Raw genomic sequence first — 22,446 nt, 5'->3', positions numbered from 1 at the left:
GGAAATGATGGGCTTGTCAACTTTCGGCCTACTTCCAAGAATAATGACCAAGGAATCCTGTAAGTCCAGTCTTCACCAGACACCCAGAGCAAACAGGGAAACTTTCAAAGAGCTCTATAGCAATTCCTAGTACTTTTAAGAAAAAAGGACAACATTATGTGTTAGAATGCAAAATACAGCAGTTTAGGTACAATAGAAAAGTCTATATATGGTTACTTTCTATACATGGAAAATCAGAATTCTACATGCTGAAATCTACACATAGAAAAAAATCCTCAAAAGGCCATTTTCCGGCAATTATTTAATAACTGTGAGTTAGTTTCAACTTCCTCATTGTGTACCCTAGAGGTGAAGGGCAGCACAAGGCACCTCAGGAAGAAAGCAGAGGGAGGCAAGCAGGCATAGCAATGTTTCCAGTGTTAATTTTCATTTACCTTCATGTCTTAAAAACACATGAAAATATCTGCTTGACTTTAGAATACACTTTTCACTTTAAGCACCCAAGAATTAATTCGTAGTCAGCCTATGACAATTAGTGTACCAATTAATAACCAGCATGTGTTGTATCTCTTGCTCTGGGCAAAACAAAACAAAAAACTCCAAAGAAATGAAATGTTCTTTTCAAAAAGACAATAAAACCTTTTTAAATAACATGAAAAACAGGATAGGACAAAAGCTGGTAGTATTGCTAGGTGGGAAATCATTCATGAAGCATGTACAAGGCCCCAGGTTCCCACCCCAACATCACAGACTGTACAACAAAACCTCACACAAATATACCACTGCAAGGTTTTAAAGCTTCATTTCATTTTTGTTTGGAATGGGAATGTAAAGAAATCCTACTTACTATAACATGCTCAAACTAACAATTAAAATCCAAGTTTTTCATGGAACTTCCATTAAGAATGGGGTGGGGTAGGAGTGGGATCCACTGGAGAAATGCTAATTTAAGAGTACTGGCTGCTCCTCCAGGGGACCTGGGGTCCAATTCCCAGCACCCACACAGTGGCTCACAGCCCTCTCTAACTCCAGTTCCAAAGGATTCAATACCCCCTTCTGGCCTCCAAGGGCACTGCATGACTGGTGTACAGACACACATGCAGGCAAACCATCCACATACAAAAGATAAAAGAAAATGAAACATGAAAATAAATTTTACAAAAGATTCAGCTATCAGAGATGAGGTTCTTCTCCCTAAGACAGGAGCTGTGCCCAGGCCATTATCAGTAGTGAACCTTCATAATGTATCATCACCCCTGACATCTGTGGCATAATTCAGTTATCAAAAGTCTGACCAAAAATATTTCATGTCTTAAAAAAAAAAAAGTCTATCACATGAATTTACATAATGTTAATGTCTAAGTACTCTATTGATCCAAAGTTAAAAACAAACAAAATGCAATCATAAGTCTCAATAATGAAATCTAAACAGTTTGAGGGGTTGGGTGTCAGTGATAGAGACCTACCAGCATGTTTAAGGCCTTGGGTTCAGAACTAATGCCACTAAACAAACAATAATAAATAAAGAGCAAACACTTAGGAAGATGGCAGGGACATTGTGGGCTTTTAGAACCCCCTCTCTTCTCACCTACAACCCAAAATAGGAAAAGACACCCAAGAACCAAGGAACATGGCCAGGCAGAGAGGACAAAGGCCTGTACCTTTGACTTCTGGGAACTTTGTGAACAATTGGTAAAAAGCTATTGAAGGCTTGGGCAATCTAGCCTCCTGAGACCTCTTGATTTCATGTCTTCTCTCAAAATGAACAGAAAAACGTACTGTACTGCTAAGTCCTGTCAACTAAATAAAATAAAATAAAAAATTCCTACATAAAAGACAATCAACATATACCCATCCAGACTTCATCTCCATTCTTCTCTATACAGAAATCTGTATTTAGGTACAGTCCTAACATGGCATCTTTTGACGGTAATCAAAACTATAAACTCAAAACATGAAACAAAAACAAACTCAAAAAACATTAAATCTCATTTTACAATGTGCTATAATTCACCAAGGGCTAAAGCCTTAATGGGGGGGGGCTTATGAATGTATCAAGATGTAAACTAACACCAACAATCAGTTGTAGCTGAGGATGTCCCTGACAACAGCTTTTTCTAGGCACAAATTGCATCATATCTGTGACTGAGGCTGGCCTATTTTCAGCATCCAGAATTGCACACAGCAAATAATAACATATTTATTGAACTTTGCGCTATTCCTTAGAGGCAGAGGGGTGATGAATACAGCAGCCAACACATCTGATGGCCCTGGCTACATACCATAAAGAAACTGGGAGCACTGAGTGTAGCCTTCCTCCATCTCCTCACACTTGTCCGCAGCAGTCTGCATGTCACTGTAGGTCATCGCAAACACAGCTGCTCCTGACTCCACCAGGAACTTACACACTTGGACATTGTTACAGGAGGCAGCACAATGCAGTGGGGTCCTATGAAAGGAGACACAGCACGGGTTATAAATGTTTCTCCACGCTGAACCTGATAAGAAAGTTCCTCAGTCTCTGACCCATTAGCCTCACAAACTGCTTTTTAAAACCAGCTCACTCAAGACAGACAACTGCACCCATAAAAATTACAGCTACAAAGGAAAGTATCCCAAGCACTGGGGCACACTGGGGCACACTGGGGCTAGGAGCTGAGTGCAAATAAAGTCTGTGCAGTGATCTAAAATTCCCCCAACCTTATAATCACTTATTTGAATTTTAGTTTTTTTTATTTCATGTGTTTAGATGCTTTGCCCGCACCTGCACATGTACACCTCTTGCATGCCTGGTGACAACAGAGGCTAGAAGAGGATGTCAGATCCCCTGGAATTGGAGTTGCATAGAAATGGATGTGAACTAGTGTGGGTGCTAGAATAGAAGCCAGGTCCTCTGGAAGAACAGCCAGTGCTCTAAACCACTAAACCACCTCTCCAGTCCTGAAACCTGATGACTTCTGTCAGAGTAAAAATCTAAGTCTTTAAACTATATGCTTGAATACCAATATTTATTCCTTTTCACTATCAACTTTCAAGGGATCAAGCTGTACATATAGATCATCTATGTTCTTGAAACTCAAAGTAAATTTTGACTCGAACTGCCAATTTAATTCCAAGTAGAAAAATCATTGTTACAAACTGTAGAGATGATTCCTGAAAATACAACCTTAAAACAATCACTGTAACACACACCCACACACATACTTCAATCTATTTTAGGCAACAAGTTATCAGGAATTTGATAATATTATAGAAAAAAAAAATCTTTGTCATCTGAAATCTCCAAACTCAGAAAACTGGCTTAAGACTGTTACAAATCAGGCTCTGAAATGTGTGTCTCTTTACTTTTTCTTTTCCTCCTTCAGTCTGGTTCCCTTGGATATATGCTGTTCCACTTGTTTTCTCTCTGTTTCCCCACATTTATTCTATCCCCCCCCCCTTTCACTGCAGAGTGCTGGGAGTCCCAGATGCCGTATTCATGCCAGACAAGTGCTCCACAACTAAGCTACATATCACCTCTGATATGGGTAAAAGGTTTGTTTGTTTATTTATTTACAGAGAAGATCTCACTTACTTAGCCTTAGCTGTTTTTGTGCACATATGAGTTCATGCCAATGTCATAGGCCGTTAGGCATCTTCCTCAAACGCTGGAACCTTCCTTCTGTTTGAGACAGGGTTTTCCTCTGAGTCCAGAGCTCACCAACTGGCTATGCTGGCTGGCCAGTGAGCTCAGGGATCTGCCTGTCTCTGCCTACCCAGCACTAGAGTTACAAACTGGGAATTCAAATTCAGGGCTCATCCTTGCAGGGCAGGCACTTTACCTACTACATCGTCTCCCCAGCCCTGTTTAGACATTCTAGGACATTCTTCAAAGCTACAGAGAAACCCTGTCTGGGGGAAAAAAATTAAACTCCATTTGCTTCCAAAAATTGAACAAAATGGCTACAAGAAGACACAATAACTCCTCAAAACAGTACATGGACAACACACACAAAGGACGTATACTGGCCTATTTCCTTGCCTTCCAATAGCACTACAACAATGCTCTACAACAGACATCGACAATTGATGTTTGACTGGAGTTCAGAGCAAAACTTACCACCCATCACTGTCTGCTGCATTTACATTCACACCAAACTGTACCAGGAACTTCACGATCTCTGTGTGGCCTGCACACACGGCATTATGAAGAGCTGTGATGCCCTCATCATTGGGCAGGCTTGGGTCATCAACCTGTCACACCAATAAAAAGGGTGAGTCACTACAATTTCATGTCATATCAACTGCCATTAATAACTGGTTCTTAGGATCAAGAAAACAGAAACTTTGCTAACATTTTAAAAATCATAACTGAAACAGAGGAATCAAGTAAACTATCAAGAAAAATCCTAAAAATATGACAGACAGCATAACCAAATTAAATAAATACTTATTATAAGAAGTTTTTGTTTAAAAATCACAGCATCAGAAACACTATCCTACAGCTAGCTACCCTTGTTCTTCCTTCCAATTTCCAGCACAAACCAGTTTCTAAGTAGACATTCTATTTGCCATGAGAAGTTAAAAAAGTTCAACTAAGAACATTTTAGAGTTAAGCATGGTGGTACATGCCTGAAATTACTATACTCATGATGCTGAGGTAGGTGGGTCATGCATCTGAGGCTTACATACCAAGACGCTACCTCAAAAAATAATAACAACAGATTTCCAAGTAGTGATCACAATTACAACTCAATACTACAGAGCAAAAACTCACACAGAACAACTTTCAGAGAGAAATGTTCTCCCTGACAAAGAAGCACGCTAAAATATTTCAAGTGCAAACTGAACTCCCACATTATCAAAACCTAACAGGAACACTGTTAAAATAACACAGTCTGCTTTAGAGCACGTTCAATATTCCTCTCTACAACTCCACAGTCCCCTGAAAGAAAATGTAAAATTAGGATTGCCCTACAGAAGCTTTCTATTTTGAGCTTTAAAATAAGATACAGAGTTATATTTAAGAAACTTACCTCATAGATAATTCTCTGTACAAGATCAAATTCTCCCTCCAAAGATGAATCTAGGAGCAAAGCAAGAGGGTTGAATTTCACCCTCATTCCATGGGCAATCCTCTCTGAGCCAGTTTTACGCAAGTTTGTTCTTTTGCCCTGTAAAGGAAATGTGTGGGAAATTAGGAGAGCTACGAAAGCAGAGACAGCACTCAGCTAAACTAGTGAAAAGAGCTGCTGTCTGGGGACCGAGGTCAATGCTCACCTGCCTGCTGACCTATCTACCTATCTTGAGAGGGTCTCACCATTTAGTTCAAACTGGCCTGGAACTTACCATGTGGCCCAGGCTGACTTTGAACCCACATTCTTCCTGCTTCAGTCACCCCCAGTCTTGGGATCACAGGAGTGTGCCATTAATACCTGGCTGTGGAATTCAGAGAGAACTAAATCTGGTAGAAATTGACTGACTTTCTGTTGAGGATCACAACCAGACAAGACTTTCTCTAAATCACTTATCTAGTAGTATTCTGCAGACAGCCTCCCTCTTAACGTGGCCAATACTCAGAATCTTAACAACGCTCATACACAAGTGATTATTCACTTAATCCTCATTAAAAAACAAATCACCCTATTGCACAGAAAGAAATTAGCAAAGTCAAAAAATAACAGACCAGAATTTGAACCTAGGTAAGCCATTCCCCTTAAATATTCCACACCAAAACCTTTCCTAAGGCACAAGCAAATTATAATAAAGACAATTAGTTATGGCTAGATATACTGAGGGAAAATTAGGAAGTCATAAGTCAAGCTTTAAAGGGGCATTTTAAAAATGAGATCAACAGCCTATGAAACAGGATTTTTACACACACACACACACACACACACACACACACACACACACACACCAGAATTCTTAAATTACATTCATTTGGGGCTGGAGAGATGACTCAGCAATTTAAGAGCACTGAATACTATTCCAGAGGATCCAGGTTCACTTCCCAGCACCCACATGGCAGCTCACAACTGTCTATAGCTCCAGTTCCAAGTGATCCAACACCCTCACACAGACATACATGCAGACAAAACACCAATGTACATAAAATATAAATAATTTAAATTACATTTACGTGTGTGTGTGTGTGTTCTGATGTGTCACAGTTCAAGTGTGGAAATCACAGTACAACTTAAAGAAGAGCCACAGCTTTGCAAAAACATTAGGTGACAAATAATATACCTTACAGATGGAAAAGACTAAACTGTTAGAAAATCCAAAGGATCTACAAAGTAAAATAAAAATATGACATCCATTTAAATAATCACTCAAAAGTGCCATTTTTACTTTTAATATGGTTTAAATTCACAGCTCAGCATTCTATTTTGTTTGCACTTAGGAATCAAAAATGGCTTCCAACCATGCAACAGAACAGCAGACTACAGACACTGGTATTCTCTCCAGACTATTTCAAAGTGACATGATAAGCTTCCAAAACAATCTTAACGCATGGAAGAAGTGCAGAAGGCATTCCCTGACCAGAAACATAGCTTTGGAAGAACTTGGTGCTAGAGAAAAAGGAAAGCAAGAGATTGTGGTTTTTGCTAGTGATTTCCTAGCAACACTGAAGGGAAGAAGAGGCCTACTCCATTCTGCCTATTTTGCTCTCCTGATCTCACTCTCCAATCCTTCTAACTTAAATCACTGTTTGAAGTTTAAACCTCAGCCTAACATTCCACCAAAAATAAGTTTCAGGGGGCTGGAGAGGTGGCTCAGCGGCTAAGAGCACCGGCTGCTCTTACAGAAGAGCAGTTAGATTCCCAGCAACCACAGGCATCTGTAACTCCAGTTCCAAGGGATCTGGCACTCTCTTCTGGACTCCTTGGGCATTAGGCATGCACGCAATGCACATTTATACAGGTAGGCAAAACACTCCTATATATAAAACAAAAAATAAAAATAAAATCTTAAAGTTTCACTGCTAGAAAAATCAAAGCCTGGAAAGCAGTGTCACAGCCAATGAGAAGTTATACTATCTGCAGATTTCAGAGCTAAGCAAGTGATCCATAAGAAACCAGGTATTCCCAATCCACTGTTGTTTCCCTAGTGTGCCTTCAGCTAGAGAAGCAACAACAAAGGTGGCTTTTATAGGCCTAAGAACAAAAATCTGTTTCTTTGTAAAGAACCTACACACACACACCAGAAAATATAACACTGTTTCTCATAATTAATGTTACAGCATCTATAACTCCCACCCTGAAAGAGATTTGGTGGCAAAGGTCTATATCTCAGCTACTCCAGAGGCAATAGGTTTGTCTAGGCAACCGAGACTCCCTCAAAATAAAAAGAGAACTAAATATATAGCTCAGCATGAATGAGTCCCAGTCCCGCTGAAAACCAAGACTACAAAGACCCACTTCAGGCCAAAGGATCATGGGCTAAAAAGGCAAACTAGAGAAGAACACAGTCACCATGACGAACATGTTGAAGGAACATCTCCTAAATGAACCTGAGACACTACATTACTTACAGGGGGCAAAGACACCTGACCGGTGATTTCAGGCGGGCGCATGCGTGCAGAGTCTTCTTCAGACCCCTCCGGCTCCCCAGATGGATATGGAGGGGGAGGGTATGGTGGGTATTCTTCTAGGTATACTTCAAGTAAATGAGGGGCCTCTGCATTTGTGACTTCTGTGCTATTCTGGAGACTTGGACTGCTGTCTGTGACTCCTTCAGGCACATAGTCAAGGCCTGGAGAAGGAGCTGATACACCACTGTTCTCAGTACTGGCACTCCCCACATGCTCTAGGGACAATGGTTCAGGAACTAAAGAGTCCACTTCCTTCTCTGGCTCCACATGTAAATACGGATTTGGGATTTCTACTGTGCTATCTGTGTTGACAGTCACTGAGCTTGGCGACTTTGTTGGGTATGATGGGACTGAGATGGTCTCCATGGCAGCTATGGTGGTCCTCTGATACAAAAGTTTCTGGATATTTGGCCCATTAGGGCCTTCTGGTTCTGTTATAGAGCTCCGTTTCTTTAATGGCCTTGGTGCATTGGACAGTTTCTTCCGTAGGGCTTCTAAGTCAGCATCACTCTGGTTTCGGTAAGGATTAGACAAGAAAGGCAGCAATTTCGTTGGGCTGAGTGGTCGAGGAATCCTTTCATTTTCATGGCCCTCATGACCTGAAGAAACGGGCTCTGTCTCGGGTTCTGGGCTGCCAGGCTTGCCCTGGCTACAGGAATAGATGTTCTCTGGGTGCTGCTGTGGATTCTGGACAGCAGCTATCACAGGCTTGCCATACACTAATAAGAGAAGACAGAAAGGGGGAGGGGGGAAAGCCCCAGTTAGTGCTGACTCAGCAAAACTGGTAAGAAAACAGCTAATGGTAGGTGAAGTCTCTTCATTCCATAGTTACTACATTATTCCCTGCACATATACTCAATTTCTTAAAACAACAAAGACAAAGCAAGGGCTTCATCTTTGCATAAGCTTCACTACAGGATGGAAATGTTCATTCACTATAACATGCACCATTGTTCTACAAAACAGCAAGAAGGAAAAGCATGGCCAATTATATGAAACCACAGACTGTGGCATGGGATCAAGGAAAACTGGTAATCAATCTGCCCACATATCCAGACTAAGTTTAAACATATCCTTCCCATCTTACACACTATTCAAATGTAGACAAATATGAGAAATCATATTCATCTCACCAAACTGAGAAGCACTTGTCCTTCCCAAAGACATTCCCCTGAAACATTCCAATTATGTCAAAATTATCTGATTTCCAAATTATATTAGCAATATTTACCAAAGATTAATAAAAAGACCAATACGATAGCTCTGAACCACAATTAGATGCTTATTTCATAACTAAAAGCCATTTCCAATTAATTTAATTACAGTCAGTTGTATCCTTGTCTTAGAACCAACAGTCAGAAAAAACTCAAACATCTAAACTGCACATGTCTAGCACAAACTAATTTCATCATGGTTTCATATTTACTTAGTGGTGGTATTTTCACTAGAACAACTTAAAACAGAAGAGAACATTGCTTTTAAAAATCAAGAAACAATGTAATTGTCCCACCCTCTGTGTACCAAGAGTAGTCACACCAATAGTAAAGATGTGGCCTTCTGCATCATAATACCTGTGACTCTGTCATCCCCACATCAGCAAGTTCCTTCAGAACTGAGAGCCAACTCATCTGTGAGGGTCAGTTTTTAACTGTCATCTTGCCACAACCCAGAGCCACCTTTGCACAGAGCCTCAACTGAGGAACTGTCTAGGCCAGGTTGGCTTGTGGCCATGTCTGTGGGAGTTCTTATTGTTAATTGGTGTGGGAGGCCCAGGCTACTGTATATAACTGTTCCCTAGGTGCAGGTCCTGAGCTATGGAAGACAGAAGAAAGTGAGAACAAGCAGGCAGGTGGAATTTGCCATTTCTCTCCACTCTTGATTGTGAAGACAATGTGACCAGCTGCTTGCATTTCTGACCTGACTTCTCCAAAAGCATACACTGTAACCTGGAACTAAAAGCCAAATAAAGTTCTCCTCTTCTGTTGCCATTTGAGTGGGTTTTCTATCATAGCCATAGATATGAAATAGGACATCTGCAGCTACTGTAGCAGCTGGCATGTGGCAGACCCTCCATTAAACTCCCCATTAATCAGCGCTACAGTTAGAGACCTGGCATTTTACTGTCTGCTGGCGACTTTGCACAGGATGTAAGCCCAAAATCTGCACAGGTAAAAATGAAATCAAGAATCTTATCAATCAAGAGCTGGGTGAGATGGCTGTGTATAAAGAAGCTCTGGCTACACAAGCCTGACAAGCTGAGCTCTATCTCTGGAACTCCCAGTGGAAGGAGAGAACTGACTTTCAAAAGCCCCCTCTACCCCTACATGCTCACCGGCACATGCATTTCCTCTTTCCAGTACACTCTGCACCATCTCTCCTCCTCCCCCACTTAAAAATACAAACAAACAGAACCTTACCACTTGAAAAATGGGGCCCTCTGGGGTGTGACTTGGTCAGGGCACTCTGCACAGCCTGTTGGAAGTTTTTTCCTGGTGCCTGATGCTGGGTATACATAGAATAGATCGAGCTTGTGGCCACAGTCTGGGGCTTTCGAAAGGCTGGAGGGAAGGTGTCCTTGGAAGGCTGGGGCGTAAAGGGCCGAACTGCAGCAGCAGGTGGACTTTCTTGCTTTGATCCTGGAGAGAGGACTTGGTCTTGGCCACCTGAAGGTGCACCTGGAGACAGCAGCACCCTTGACTGTGGCCCTGCTGGCTTGAGCTTAGCTCCCATGGATTGAGCAGTGATTGGCAATTGCTGAGGGTTTCCATCTGGCTTCATCTCAGCAGCTGACTGACTTGTTTGTCCAAAATAAGGCAAATTAATTTGTTTTGGCTTTGTAGGAACAGGAGGTGGAACTTTAGCCACATTTTTGTTTGCAGCCTGTAACACATATGCACACAAACAGCAAAGTGGTTAAAAATAATATGCAAAATTATTTTTATTTTGCAATGATATGCAAATTAATGCATATTAATTAATGCAAAATGTAAATAATATGCAAAAATAGCCTAGTCAACTCACTTCACAAACACAAGCACATACAACAGCTCTCAAGTCTCCAGCTAGCTCAAGGACTAAAGCAGTTGCCACACAAGTGGACTGGAGTTTGGACTCCCAGACTTGTGTAAATGCTGAGTGGGAGCTCACCTGTAATTCTAGTCTGCAAGCTGTCTAGTGAGACTAGCTATGTCAGCAAGCTCTGAATATGACTGAGAGACCCCACTTTAAATAATTAGGAAGAAAAGCAACTGAAGAAAATTCCCAACATCAACCTTGAACCTCTACATCCATGGGCATATATATGCACCCACACACATGAACACAAATAAACACATACATATACTCCTTCACACTAGATACATACTCACAAAAAGTAGACAAAATATTGCTTTTACATTTTAAAATCATTAAAGCTTTAAATCAGATTAATAAGGGACTCAACAATGATGTAATCCAATTCTTCCCCCAATGCCATGACTTCCTTCCTAGTCTTGCTTCCTAGCTAGACAAAAGTCTTTACTGCCATTTTTCATACTCATGGATGGCATCATCAGGATGTCATACAATCTTACTGAAACCTCATCCTTTGGCAGCTAAAGCAGGGGGATCACAAGTTTGAAGTAGGTCAGAATAAAACCAAGTCTCAAAAAACCATTCCAAAATAAGCAATTCCAGAGTTGTATGCAGGGCAGAATGCTTGAAAAACCACCTAACTTGCAGCATTCAGCCATAGGTGCACTCATCCTAATTTAAGACCCTAACAGTCACTGAAGATTCGCTATCATGTCTTTGATACAGCCGCTGCTCTCAATTTCTTCATGGGTTTTTGCTGTTTTCATTCTTTGAGACAGATTTTTACTCTGTAGCTCAGACTGACTTCAAATTTAATGCAACCCTTCTGCCTCAGCATCTCCAGTGTTGGGACTAAGGCATGAAAGATACACCATGTTCACATAGCAGACTTCAAAGGAATGAAATACCTGGACATGAGTACTCCCTTTGTGAATGTACTTATACTTGAGAGTCACAAAACTCTGTGACCCAGAAGCAAATGTGCAGCTATCCCCAAGAAGGAGTGCGTGTACAATCATATCTACACAACAAAAATGAAAACAGCAGACTCCTGTTATATTTCCTCATGTTCAAATTGTATCTCTTCTGTTCTCCCTCACAGACAACATTTCAAAGTCTTTTCTTTTAAAATACACTAGAGAAACACATTAGGTGGTAACAATTGAGATAACGCTACATACCTGAGCATCTCGTAAGATGTCCTCACTGCTTTGGTTTTTCCTCAGCGTCCCAAAGGAGGATGGAGCAGCACACTGGTCCACTGTATCAAACATGGAAAAGGGACGCACCTTCTTCTCTTTCTCCCTCAGCGAAATCTCCCCATCATCAACTGAAAACAAAGAAAAAAAACCCATCTTGATATTCAAACTATATGGAATAAAGCTACTTTTCACCTGTTTCTTTCTCCTAGATGTCTCTGAACCCACCCACCAAGTACTTTCATATTTTTATTCTAAGCTGGAAAAAAAAAGTAATCGAAACACTACAATGCTAATATCTTAGTTCCTCAGTTTTAAGTAAGGGAATCATATAAATGAACTGCCCCTGGGCTTAATGAGCTAAAAATTTTTTAGAGTCAAAGCTCAATGCTCAGAAGTAGTACAAACAAACCTCACCTTGGTCCAGGGTATCCACAGTGCTCTGGGGTACAGAAGAACCTTGGCTAGGTAACAGGTCTGCGTTGGAAGGGTTCCAGTCAGGGCCAGCTGGGTGACTTCTAGAGCCTAGAATGCAGAAAGCAGCCACATGTCACTCACATTCTAAAGACATCTCACTGCTTCAGCTGATTTGGCTGCTAAGACTTTTCTCTACAAATAGCTGTACAGCTTGGGCACCCAGCCTCCCAACACATTTATTTAGAAAACATCTATGTTAGATTTTGTTTTTTCTTTTAAATTTTCACCTTACTCAAGCAGTTTCAAAAAACAAACAAACAAAACCAACCAAACAACAAAAATACAACCAGCCAAGGCCAAGAAAAAGTTGGCCTGAACCAGAGAGGCCCTAGTTCATTACCCTTGACTGTGTAAGGGAGCATGGCCATCACTCGGAAGACAATCTCAAATACAGCAGATTGAAGCATGCAAGAATTTCATAATGAGAGGATAAATGACAGGGTTTTAGGAAGTGCAGGGTCTAAATATTCTTATCATTCAGATAACCATTATTTTTTCTTTTTCTTACCATTGTTACATGAAGAAATAACTAATTTAAAATTGTTGTTTTGCCATAATTATTACTATGAAGCAGTAATACTTCATATATAATTTGCTGTTTTTGAGGTAAGCTCTCTGTATTGATAGACTGGGCTGGCCTTGAACCTGAGTGCTGAGAATTAAAGGCATGTACCACCATTCCTGGCTGTTATTTGAAATTTAGATACCAGTGTAGAAAGTCAAGAATACCCCAAATAGTGTAAGCTGGGTTGGAGTTCATGGGCACACATTTGCCAACCCACCACTAAGACATTGTTTGTAACATCCATCTTGCCTGCTTCGAAAGAACTGTGAGAGAGCCCACGTTTACCTTTATTTTGCAAAGCAGCCCCAGACCGCATATTGGGCAGTGTCTGTATCTTCATTGGCCCCTCTGCTGATTGCATGACCAAAGAACCATCTGGCAGGGCTGGCTTCACCAACAGCTCAGGTCTGGAGTGCATCCGTGGCATAGTAGATGACTGGATGTATGGGCCTACAGCAGCCACACGACTTGGGGCTGACACTGCTTGTTGGGGAAGATTTCCATCAGGTGAAACCTTAGTTAAAAAGAACAGATCTTTAAATATTGCATGTTTTATTAGATGACCAATTCAGAAAAGAATGAAAATTTCAAAATGAGCAGTTTCAGAATTTGGCTAGAGAGTCTATAGAAAAATGTCACATCGGAAATAACCCACAACAATCTCTCCTACAACCTTGCTGCAAGTCCCAGAAAGAGAAGCTAAGCACCACAGGTAAGAACAAAAGGTAGAAGTGACAGATAGTCTTTTGCAGACTCAACCCTGCACTGTTCTCTCTGAGAACAGCTGTCAGGATCCTGACAAAGCTGCTTACTCCTCCCCAGGCCCAAGTCCAGGCAGCCCCCTCACTTCACTCACCGGGAGATTTTCTTTTTGCTGCAGCGCTGCCTTCTTCTTCCACAGCCGGTCCCTGAGCTCATTAACTCGCTTATCCATGACTGCCACTTCTGAATTGCGCTTATTCAAACACTCCCTCTGTTGCTGCAGCTTGGCATTCTGCTCTTGGTTCAGTTTGTTTCTTAACTGAACAAAACCGGAAGGAAACACAAAGATAAATAAGGAAAAGAAAGGAAGGCACCTCCAGGAGGCAATCACATGGTTAACTATTACATAATTTCTAAAACTGTAAGATGCCTGCTCCCACCTCTCTGCACACCTCATCTCCCAATTTAAACTTAAGTGACATCTGTGCCTGACCACTGGCTGTGGTTCTGCCTCAAATTTCCTGTTTGAGGCATCTTAAGGTTTATTCTGGATCCTTGGGTTTAGGCCTCCCACTTCCACCCACCTTAAGTAAAAGCAGCTAAAGTCCAAAAGTCATGGTCACCTCTATGGACATTCTGTCTTTCTGAGGTGGCTCACACTACACTGAGAAAGTGGCTGCGGCATACCTGCAGTTCCTTGTAGAGACGGTCAAGCTCAGCCACGGCTGACTGGTTGTCATGGTGGCCATCAACCCTGCCGTTCTTAAGCATCTCTAGCTGCCTTGTAAGTTCCTCCACTTTTGACACAGCCAGAACTAGCTCCCTCTGCTTCTGCTGGAACAAGCTATTCATCTGTTCAATTTCCTCCACTAGAGAAGAACCACAGTTGAAAATAAAAATTAGAATGAACTACTCGCCAGGCGCCTAAGCATTACAATGAACTTTGTAGTAAGTAGAGACTCTTTGGGAATGTCCCAGGATCAGAAGCAACAGAAATCACTAAACAGCTGCATTACTGTCTAGAATGGACACTTAAGAACTGTGAAGAATTTATACAGTGAATAAAGTAAACATTAAACTCTAAATTTTGGAAATAAAATTTCTTTAAAACTTTTACTCTCAATTTTATAACTGTAGATAGAGCGACTGGATCATTAAAACTTAATAATATGGCAATTTAATAACTGGAGGTACCATATAAACAAAAACCCTTATCTTCATCAAATTCTTGATCAAGAAATTAGGAAAAAATATAAATTAAAGATATAATTTTAAAATCTTACCTAAGCATTCAATGCTAACTTCAACCAAGAGGGACTTACAACATCAAAATTACAGGGAAACACTTTAAAAATTCCTTTAAATACGAACACTTATTCTCACTACAAATCCACACAAACTTCCTGTGCTGCTCTCATTATGCCAAAACGCTTTGAATTCGGCCTCCTGGTCTACCGTGAGCCGCATACCAAGCTTGCCGTTGCTCAGCCTCTTCTGCTCCACATGGCCCTTCAGAGCTCTCACTTTCTTAAGCTTGGCTTCCTGACTTTCAGCTATTTCTCTGAGCCTCTTGAGTTTTTCCTGCTCTGCAGCCTGTTGCTGTTGACGCTGATCTTGTTGTTTTAAAAACTTTAAACGCTGCTCCTAAAGATAGAAAAAAAAAGCATTCACTGGATCTGTCATTTTAAACAGGCACACTCTACCAACCTCAATACACCCTCGCCCAGCCCTTGCACACTGAGACCAGTGTTCCTGTAACAGTTCTGCTCTACCCTCATACTGTGCATACTGTCACAATCACCTGGCCAGTATTAGAAACACCACTCCTTGGCCCACCCTAGAAGAGGAGGGAAGACCTAGAAATTTGTATTTTTAACCCAAGTAGAAAGCAGCCAGTAACCTGGAAGTAGCTTCAAAAAAAACTGCTTGTAAAATAGATTGTAGATGTAGTATACATGTGATATACACACATGCCTATTTGTATGTGTGCAGGCATAAAAGGCCAGAGTCCAGCATTGGATGCCTTCCTTGATACCTTTTTTCCCTCATTTTTATTAGTTCTTTGAAGAGTTTTGTGTGATGAATTTTGGTCATATTCAGCCCCCAATTCCTCGCAGAGCTATGCCTCCTTCCCTACCCAGCCAATTTTGTCCTTTAAAAAAAAAAAAAAAAAAAGATTTTTAATAACATATCTATCTGTCTGTGGGTATGTGCACATGTATGCAGGTATCTGCATAGGCTATGGGATCTGGAGTCCCCAGTACTGGAGTTATGGACAGTTATATGCCACCTGGCATGATTGCTGAGAATAGAACTCAGGCTCTATGGAAGACAGTCCATGCTTTCATCTGCTGAGCGTTTTCTCCACTTTAAAAAAATCAAATACAGTTTGTGCTGCTCATATACTCTTGGATGTGTGCCTTCCACTGAAGAGTGGACAACCTCCCTTAAAAGAAGACTGACTATCCTCTCCCAGATGCTATCAACTGACAACACCCCAATCCTGTCCCTGCTGCTGCCAGCTAGTGGTGGGACTGCATGCCCACCTCCCTTCTCCATGCTGGGATTTTTTTTCTCGCTTGAGACTGCACAGGTCTCATACATGTTGTCATAACTGCAAAGAGCTCCTAAGTGTAAATGCTCTGCTATGTCTGGAAAGCATTTCCTTGTAGTCACCTGTGGCCTCTGGCTCTTACAAACTTTCTCCTTTTCTGCAAGGATCCCTGAGTCTTGGGAAGAGGGGGTATTATACAGACAGAATGAGTTACTCACTGACTAGGTGGTCAATGAGCTGTAGGAATCTGACTGTCTCATAATCATTGCCTCTCTGTGCTATGGTTGCAGATGCTGCCACTGTGCCTAGCTTTTACATGAGTGCCGAGGATCTGAACTCAGGCCCTCGTACTGTCATAGCAGGCACTTCACACAGTGAGTGTCTTATATATATTACATATTACATACTCCATAGGTATGAACTGTGAAGAGCCAAGGAGGTAACACCTTTAGAAAGCAATTTAAGATTTATTTTTATTACTTTGTAATTTTAACCATCAGTTACAGAATATACAACCGAATACACCTTATACATGTAAATAACATGGAATTTCAGAGTGAGGGTCTAGACAGCACAGATTTACTCTGCAATAATCAACTCTTTAGATGAAGGTCTGTCCTCACTACTTACTGTGATGGCACATCAGCTTATTCTGAGTTTGAGAAATGCAGGATCTCAGGCTCCAAACTTTGAATCAGAAACCCAGTTCTTAACGAGATCCCACACCAGACCTAGATGTCTGGTTTGAGAAGCAATGCACCGTGGCACCCGTTATCATACACAAGTAGCAATAGATGCTCTTTGGAACCTGCTCTCCATGGTGAGATGCTCTTGTCAGCCTTGGTGCAGTGGGGGAGGAGCTTGATCCTACCTCAACTTGATATGCCATGCTTTGTTGATTCCCCCATCTGAATGGAGAGGGAGGAGGAGTGTATGGGGGGGGATAAGAAGGGAGGTGGGGGAAATGGAACAGGAGGAGAGAAGGGAGGGGAAACTGTGGTTGGTATGTAAAATGGAAAGAAATGGATGCATAGGAATGCATGGAAATGTTACATGCAAGAGCAGAGTACATGTGAGAACAGCTGAAAGCTCTAGTATTACCTCTAAGGCTCAATGGGTACCCTGTTGAGTCATCATTTGGCTACCCCAGCTTCTGGAAGCTTCCAGTCACTAAAGGATTGCTAATTTAAGGTCCTGAGTAGGTAGGCTTAGGGTTGACAAGGTAGGGCCTGAAGATGAAACCATCTTGCCGAGTTTTCTGTTTTAAATCAATCAGTCTTTCTCTTCTTCTCCTGCACATGTATGGGGGAGAAGAGCACCTCACCATAATAATGCTGGGGCCACAGACATGGTTATCAAATCTGGCTTCGCATGGGTTCTGAAATCCAAACTCAGATCCTCACACTTGGACAACAAGCCCATTACCCACTAAGCCATTTCCTCAGGCCCTACTCTGCTGTTTTCATGAGTAAAGCTTTATTGGAACATACCACACATCTGTGGCTACTCCCAGGCAGAGCTGAAAAACTGCCATGGAGGCAGCATGACACACAAAGGCTAAGACTTTTACTGTAGCACTCAGAAGAGCCAAGTCTGCCAGCATCAGTGGCAGATTCTAAGTCTGTGGCGGCAGCAGCAGAGAGAGTAGTTTTGATAGTAACTGAGAGCAATTTTTCTCACTCAAGGCCAAGACTAGGATTTTGAATAAAACACCCCCTCCACACATACTCACACACACACACACACACACACACACACACACACACACACACACACACCCCGAGGCCAAGTAGAAGGCGACAGCAATAGCTTGAGCAAATGTTCAAGTTTTTCCTGCTATCGCCCACATGAGCTCTGGATCTATTAATCTCCCTTCTCTGACTCCTAGCACAGGGTAATAATCGGCCTTTATCAAAATTAAGGATGAAGTCAGGCACACTGATGAGAGCCTGTAATCCCAGCTCTTCAAGAGCCAGAGGCAGGGGGAAATCACTTGGGTCCAAGTTTGAGACCAGGTAACAGAGACAGGCACCTAACTTAAAAAGAAAAAGAACAGTAACGAAAGTTAGGTCAGGAAAATCCTAAACTAAGTCACACACACAGCAGGTAACTTGGGGGTGATGATATCAGTTCCTATGTGAGCGAGGCAGTGATCTCAATAAGCAGGGCAGACTGTTCATGTACACAGTTTCAACAAAGACAGCAGTAGACAATGAGGTCTGCAGAGATACTACCTTGGTAGCCAGCATTTGTTGCTGGGCCTCGATCTGCTGCTGCTGGCGAGACGCCATTTCCTGAAGTTCAGCAAGCGTCAGGTCCATCCTAGGACTATTAACCTACGAATGGAAACACATCACCATCCGCTTCCAATACAAATGGAAATACACTACCACCCACTTCCCCATCATGCTCAGTGACTCCAAAAAAAAGGCCAACTTAAAATCTCTGTCTAAACTAATCATAACACATTATCTGGGTATTAATTTTACTTTAATATTCACTGAGTTGACTATTAAGATGTAAAACATACCAATAATGTTTTAAGTTGTCAATTTTAAACTAAATAGTTTGCTCAGGAACACAAACAGAATTCAGAGCTACTTTGTCCTATGATTAATTTATGTTAGGACAGTAGACTGTGGTTACATATAAACACAGTAGCCAGGGTATCCACAGCAAACCTTACAACACAGCCATCAAAACATCTCAACATAAATCAGCGCTGGGTAGCCTGGCAGTGCACGCTTGGAACCCCAGCACTGGGGAGAGTAGGCAGGAGTTATCTCTTTCCAATCTCCAAGAACAGTCTAAGGTCAGGGATGATAGCTTACACCTGTAATCCCAGCACTCAAGATCCAGGGGCAGGAGGATTGTCACAAGTTCAAGGCTAGCCTGATCTATACAAGGAGGCCCTCCAGGCAGACCAGGGCTACAAAGTAAGACCCTGACTCCAAAAAAAAAAAAAAAAAAAAAAAAGAGCCATTTGTTGTATCTCAGTTCACCAATTGAAGGATTGTGTGTTAGGTCACACTTAGAAATACTAGAGATACCCTGCTACTAAGACTACTTCTGTTGCCTCCCATCTGCCTTTATCACAGCTTACTGTGATTTACAACTAACTATATAAATCAAAAATCAGAACAGGAGGCATCTGAGGGAATGTAGCAGGTACTTGAGAAACCTGGAAAAGTATATAAAGTAGAGTAAGATAACTTGGGAAATCCAGAATGATATTAAAAATTCTGGATTCTGAAAATAACACCTTCAAAGGTATACTACCTTCATATACAACAGCAAGATCATTAATTAATAATTTTTCATTTTTCTAACAGTGATTATAGCAACAAATAAAATCACCAAATATTACTTGGAACTTGCTAGACATTTATTTTGTTGTGAGTTTATGGTATATTCAGCAGTAAGCTTCTTAAGAGTAATAGCTATACAAAAATCATAGAAATAACTATGGATATATTTGAGGGGCTGAAGAAATGGCTCAGTGGTTAATAACACATAATGCTCTTGCAGAGGACCCAAGTTCAATTCCCAGCACCCCCAGCAGGCAGCTCACAACTATCTGTAACTCCAGCTCCAGGTGCCCCTCTGACCCAGACCCTACAAATAAGTAATAATATTTTTTTGTTGTTTTAAAATGGTTAAAAAAAAAAAATAGAAGAAGCCTTTAAAAAGTGGTCATTATTGACCTGCTGAGTAAGAAAATAACAATGAATGAGATTTAAAGTTTACAAGCATATCACTGTGGCATCCAATAAGATAATAAAAGAACCACTCACTCCATTCTCCTTTCTCCGATGCTCTCCAGGAATTTTTACACCATTTCTTTTTACACTTGGATCTTGGGATCTTGGTCCACTCACTAAATACAGATTCAAAAACTACACATTAACATTACAACTCAGAGAAGGTCTATGTAGCAGTTCCTTTCTGTTTTACTGCTGTTTGATACTTAAAATGGATGTATGTATACTTTAAATACCTTATAATAGCAATGGAGTTTTGGTCTCATTTTGAAAAAGCAATTATCTGAAACAGTGAATAGCATTAAGGAATTCACATTCCACCTATTCCCTAGGAAGCTACCTGATTCACTCAACAATGGTGGGAAATTACTGTACCTCTGACTCCGGGTAATTATTACCATTTGCTTATAGTTATTCTCCTAGTTCTAGGCCATGCAGTAATGAACTGAAAAGGGGGAACCATTGCCATCTCAACAAGTTAATAAGATGTTTGCCAACAAAACCCATGAGCTATTGGATTCCATGGACCCATGGGATGGAATAAAAGAACTGGCTCCCTGTAGTTTTCCTCTGACCTTAACATACATGCCATAGCACGAGTACACACACCCCATGTTATGATCACATACATACATACACGTATATATAATGGATATATGTGTGTGTGTGTGTGTATATATATATATGTGTAATTTAAAATATATATAATTTTTTAATGTAAACAGGCTGGAGTATCTGGAGATAGCTCAGTAGGAGAGTGCTTTCATGGCATGTACAGGATGCTAGTTCAATATTTATTTAGTACAAAAGCAGAGAGGTGTTCAATAAAAGAAATAACTGAAATGCAATCAGTCCACCTCTGTATTCATTATACAAGAAGGAAGTAGTTAAAAAACAGAACCAGTGACATTTTGATAATTTTATTTATTGGGATATTCTGTCAAAATTCATAAGTATGCTATGAGGTATATTCATATTAATTTATGAAAATATTTCCATTTTTCTTGATTTGAGACGGTCTAACTAAAAACTAATGACTACTCTGCTTTTTTGACTAAAAAAGTCTTTCAAGCCAAAACATGTATCTTGGCACTACTCAATGACAATAAAAGGAGTAAATTTAAACTAATACATATATGAAATATCAACAAAGATAACTTTTAAATGTGTTAAACTCATACCCATACTTTCCAGAAACTAATACAATCATTACAATTACCTGAGAAATTTTAAGACAAACATTTCTTTGAACCAAGTATCTATTTATACCTATCAGGAAACTTAGAACAAATTCTTATGTCAATAAATATATAACTATAACTAGCTGACCTCAGAGCCAAGTATTATATTCACTATGTAACTCTAACACTAGCTTTTAAATGATATTTGACTTTCTAATAAAATAACTTGAATAATTTATTATAGAATCTATGTGAGAAAAATAATTTTCTATTGTACGAATAATTGTGTTCTTTTCTGTCTAGGGGAAAAAAAGCATTCAACTAGCTTTTATTTATAGCCAGCTACATAATTAGAATAAAAAGAAGTTTTAAAATAATTCCACACACATTGTATGTCACAGTCTTAGCTGGCAGCTGTATTATCATTCTCCTAATCCTTAGCAGCCTGAACTAAACAGGGAAGTAGAAGTCTAGTCTACCCACCACAGAATGGGAAGAAGCCATCTGGCTCTGCTGTCTAAACACTGTGTGGCCTGGTATTTGTAACAATGTGCAAACAGCTCCTCTGTCTTAGTTAACACTTTATTTCTCACATTACAGATGCTCCAAAACTGCACAATGCAGTATTAGGAGACTACTTAATAATTCACCCAGTGTTACACAGAGCAAGACATTTGAACTGGGAGGTGGATAGCCAAATTATATCTTATCAGAACTCAGAATGCATACAGTAATGTAAGTACAGAACAAAATAAAAAAACACCATGCGAATGTGGTTTTAGGTATATTTAAAATAAAATTACAAACATCAGGGATACTGAAAGTCAGCCTGACCCAGGTGATTCAGGTTTCCCCTCTTGGCCCTGCCACTAGGTGTGTGGCCTGACAAGCCACTTAACCCAAAGTATCAGTACTTCTCATCTGTAGAGAAGGAGCCAAACTAAGTCAATTCTGACCCCCCTACACTAATCATTTCTAATGGCCGGGTACTATGTGGGTGCCTGGATTAAAATAACAGCAAATAATAAAGCTGGCATGTTAAACTATCCATTCATTAAGATGCTATCTATATCCCTACTCCCAAGAAATTTGCCCTTGGCTTTCCTTTTAAAATCCCAGCATTTTTGGAAATACAGAATAAATCCTGTTTCAACCCTTGGCTTCCCAATTCCCCAGACTGAACAAAAATTCATTTGCATCTTAAAGGAAGGGCCACATTCTCAGTGTCTAAACCACTTGTAGCCCACAGTCTCCACTTGCATTACTCTCCTGTCCTATATCAAGTCAGGCACAACCATCAGTTATTAGACTTAACCATCCCATTCTTTATGCCCTCTAGGTCCGCCTTCATTCTGGACC

The 22,446-nt window shown here is 40.7% G+C and overlaps 1 protein-coding gene across 1 annotated transcript in view; it reads right to left on the bottom strand.

The window, feature by feature from the left end:
• Positions 1-22,446, bottom strand: part of Tp53bp2 (tumor protein p53 binding protein 2) — a 47,466-nt gene that overhangs the window by 4,045 nt on the left and 20,975 nt on the right. Inside the window, exons 4-16 of the mRNA XM_051186482.1 lie at positions 19,940-20,022; positions 18,380-18,481; positions 15,061-15,235; positions 14,279-14,460; positions 13,746-13,910; positions 13,175-13,403; positions 12,265-12,372; positions 11,830-11,978; positions 9,994-10,456; positions 7,517-8,295; positions 5,016-5,153; positions 4,100-4,233; positions 2,283-2,449 (exon numbers count right to left, since the gene is read on the bottom strand). Of these exons, the coding sequence (XP_051042439.1) occupies positions 2,283-2,449; positions 4,100-4,233; positions 5,016-5,153; positions 7,517-8,295; positions 9,994-10,456; positions 11,830-11,978; positions 12,265-12,372; positions 13,175-13,403; positions 13,746-13,910; positions 14,279-14,460; positions 15,061-15,235; positions 18,380-18,481; positions 19,940-20,022 (2,874 nt within the window). The remainder of the gene's footprint in view (positions 1-2,282; positions 2,450-4,099; positions 4,234-5,015; positions 5,154-7,516; positions 8,296-9,993; positions 10,457-11,829; positions 11,979-12,264; positions 12,373-13,174; positions 13,404-13,745; positions 13,911-14,278; positions 14,461-15,060; positions 15,236-18,379; positions 18,482-19,939; positions 20,023-22,446) is intronic.

The sequence above is a fragment of the Phodopus roborovskii genome, unplaced genomic scaffold (genome assembly GCF_943737965.1).
Source record: "Phodopus roborovskii unplaced genomic scaffold, PHOROB, whole genome shotgun sequence".
NCBI classification, from domain to species: Eukaryota; Metazoa; Chordata; class Mammalia; order Rodentia; family Cricetidae; genus Phodopus; species Phodopus roborovskii.
This window is presented reverse-complemented; position numbering and strand designations above follow the sequence as displayed.